Source organism: Cyprinodon variegatus, unplaced genomic scaffold, assembly GCF_000732505.1.
Source record: "Cyprinodon variegatus isolate N-32 unplaced genomic scaffold, C_variegatus-1.0 Scaffold139, whole genome shotgun sequence".
In the NCBI taxonomy this organism is placed as follows: Eukaryota; Metazoa; Chordata; class Actinopteri; order Cyprinodontiformes; family Cyprinodontidae; genus Cyprinodon; species Cyprinodon variegatus.
Genome location: NW_015150592.1, coordinates 988,270 through 991,322, shown reverse-complemented (window position 1 = coordinate 991,322; position 3,053 = coordinate 988,270). Strand labels below are relative to the sequence as shown.

Sequence of the window (3,053 nt, the reverse complement as noted above, 5' to 3'; positions counted from 1 at the left end):
ATCTTCAGTCATGCTTGAAAAATTCAGTTTGATTCAGATCTCATTCCATCTTCAAATTACCAGTGTTCTCTTCATACTCACGTTTTTAATTAAGGCAGAGCTTTATGAGATAGAAGGATTTTAACCGGTCATACTTTTAGATATACTCTGGCAACTGTGTCAGAGATGTAAAGACCAACTAATATATTGTTTCTGACCAAGTGAGGCTAATACTTTTAGATTTCTCATCTTCCCATGTGGGAGCTTCCCCATGTTTTTCCTATTTTTAAAGGACATTCACATAAGTAGCCTATTCATACCTGTAAAAAGGGGCTCCCTTAATTCCATGTCTCACAGTCTGGTGTCCTGCACCTTTTAGGTTTGTCTCTGCTTCAACATGGCTCAGTCAGATAGTCAGGCCATTAGCAGTACTCTGGAGAAACTTGACTGCAAAATGAGGAGGTAATTGAGGCATTTCAATCAGGTGTGATAGCAGAGACACACCTTAAAGGTGCAGGACACCAGCCCTTGGGCTGCAACTAACGATTATATCGCAAATTTAAATGTTCCTTAAAGAAGATTGTTTGCAATATTTAACCAGTTAAAACTAAACTGATATACAGTCAATCTGACTCTATGACCTGGTTGAAATGTCAAGTGCCTTGAGATGACCTGTTGTGAATTGGTGCTTTATAAATAAAGTGAATTGCATTTAGATGGAATATTTACAGACAAAAAAGTTTTTTTTTAATCTTATATCCAAAATGTTTATCATATATTTGTTTTTTCATTTTGATATTATGACTGCTCTTAGTGGGTTGCTCTGTTAACTAATGATAAAGTTAATGATAAATGGATTACTTAAATAATAGGTGATTATTTCAATAATCGATTTACCATGATTAATCCAATTAATTGTTGCAGCCCTACTTTATATATATTATATATATATATATATATATATATATATATATATATATATATATATATATATATATTCAAAGTTTGGTAACATTTTGTGAAATGATTTGATCTTTGTATGACTTCAGAAAGATTCTTATATTTTTTTTCTTACAGTGTTAAAAAATGTTTATGAATCCTCTGTGTTTTAATGCTGATCTCTTTTATGTATTGCATTTCCATAGGTCCTTGTTGTGATTCATTTATATGCCTTAATTCACCATTGACCTATCACCAATATCCGCTTCATATCTCTTTTTTATTAAATTTTAACATTTATGTCACATTATTGTGTGTCTGTAATGGTTAAATAACCATCTTTTCTTCTTTTTAAACCCTATAAAAACTGTCATATTTGACTGTATTATAATCGGTGTAATACAGTTTGATTGATTGATTAAATTGCAGTAAATTACAGTAAAAGTTGTTGATGAAATTTGAAAAAAGAAGTATCACTTTTTTTGGAAGCCCAAAAGATTAGCCCACTATAAAAGAAAAATAACATTAATTTGCACTGTTACTTAATTCATAAATGTTGTGTTTTTAGCTTATCTCTAACTCTACCCTCTACAGCTGTGTGGTGGATGAGATGGACTTCTCAGGCATGGAACTGGATGAAGCACTGAGGAAGTTTCAGGCCCACATTAGAGTCCAAGGAGAAGCTCAGAAGGTGGAACGTCTTATTGAGGCCTTTAGGTAATTTGCACTATAGATATTTCTAGAATTTTTTTTTTCAAATCCTTTAAAAAAATTTTATCCAATTCTTAACTGTATGATTTCTTTGTTTTTTCAGTCTTTTCACCTTTTAAGAATAACAGTTTGATCATAATTTTTATTAACCAATAACAGTAAATACTGCATAGCATTTTGTTATATCACATAGATATTTCTTAGAACTCTCTCTGCCCATCATAACATTTTAATCTCATTTCCTGAATGATTTTGAGTCATAGTTGATATCTGGCTTAGGTTTAATCAGGGCATTTTAAAAAGCACTGCATATTTTCACTAATGGTATCTAATAAGGAGAACCTTATTTGTATGAGGTTGAAATCTTGATAGAACTGTGGTGCAGAGAAAGATGATAAATGTCTTTGCAATTAATTATCTTTCTCTTTAGTTTATGTTGAAAAGTCTTTCTTTAAAATGATTACTTTGGTTAAACTTTCTGGGTAAGATGGGGGTTATAAAAGGTGAAGGATGCCCCTTGGCTGGCATCATGTGTCTTCCAAAAAAATATAAAACTCAAAATGATGGAGATTTTATGGTGTCAAACACTGTGATGCAACATGTTAGCATTCAATAAATCATTTCGATGACATTAATATTCAGCACAATTTTTCTTGAAAAATTACAGCCAGCAAAAATTTCAATTTTCTGGTCATAACCTTGGAAAGAGTAACATTCATTGTAATAACAGCCCTCTGTAATAAGAGCAACCTGCCAAAGTCCACAAGGTGCCTAGTGTGGAAACAAAATTGTCATAGTGGGGTGAAAGGTTGGCAGCGGAAAAGCTTGGACATCAGGTGTGCCTGCATGCTATGGAACCAACAGAGAGAGGAGGGTGAGGCAAAAATGGAGAGAGGACAGGGAAAAGGGGAGGAAAAAAGAAAGAGGGAGGATGATTTATAAATAACCAACGTTGCATAACCGCCACTGCCTCTCTGTGCCCGCCTCTCCTGCTCCTGGGCTTTGAAATGCCTCCACACATACACACACACACAGAGATACAGAAATCTCCAAAGTAAGTGAGAAGGATTTGAAGCAGCAACACTAAAGAATGAAGGGGGGGTTGGGGTATAAGAAATGCAGCCATCAGCCTCAGTATCTGCTGCGTCACTGGACTAATGAATGCGCTGATATAAACCTGCTCCTAATGCTGCAGATTTATTCTGTTCCTGTTTTCATTTCCAGCATTATAGTAAACAATCCAGAGAGTCTAGGATCAGTGATTCTGTATCTGAGCATCGTTATCACAGATAAAGATCATACGCGAGGCTAATTTTGCTCTCAAATCCTCCACAGAAAAACTTAACTTATGCATCTTAGATAGAGATAAAACATTAGATTAAAGAGCAGCAACTACATCTACTCATTTGCTCTAACAAATATAT

General features: G+C 34.1%; 1 protein-coding gene across 3 annotated transcripts in view; it reads left to right on the top strand.

Annotated features, from left to right (window-relative positions):
• iqsec3 (IQ motif and Sec7 domain 3) overlaps positions 1-3,053 on the top strand; it is a 134,605-nt gene that overhangs the window by 99,956 nt on the left and 31,596 nt on the right. For all 3 annotated transcript variants that reach the window (XM_015376677.1, XM_015376679.1, XM_015376678.1), the window contains one exon: positions 1,513-1,635. In XM_015376677.1, coding sequence (XP_015232163.1) covers positions 1,513-1,635 — 123 coding nt within the window. The remainder of the gene's footprint in view (positions 1-1,512; positions 1,636-3,053) is intronic.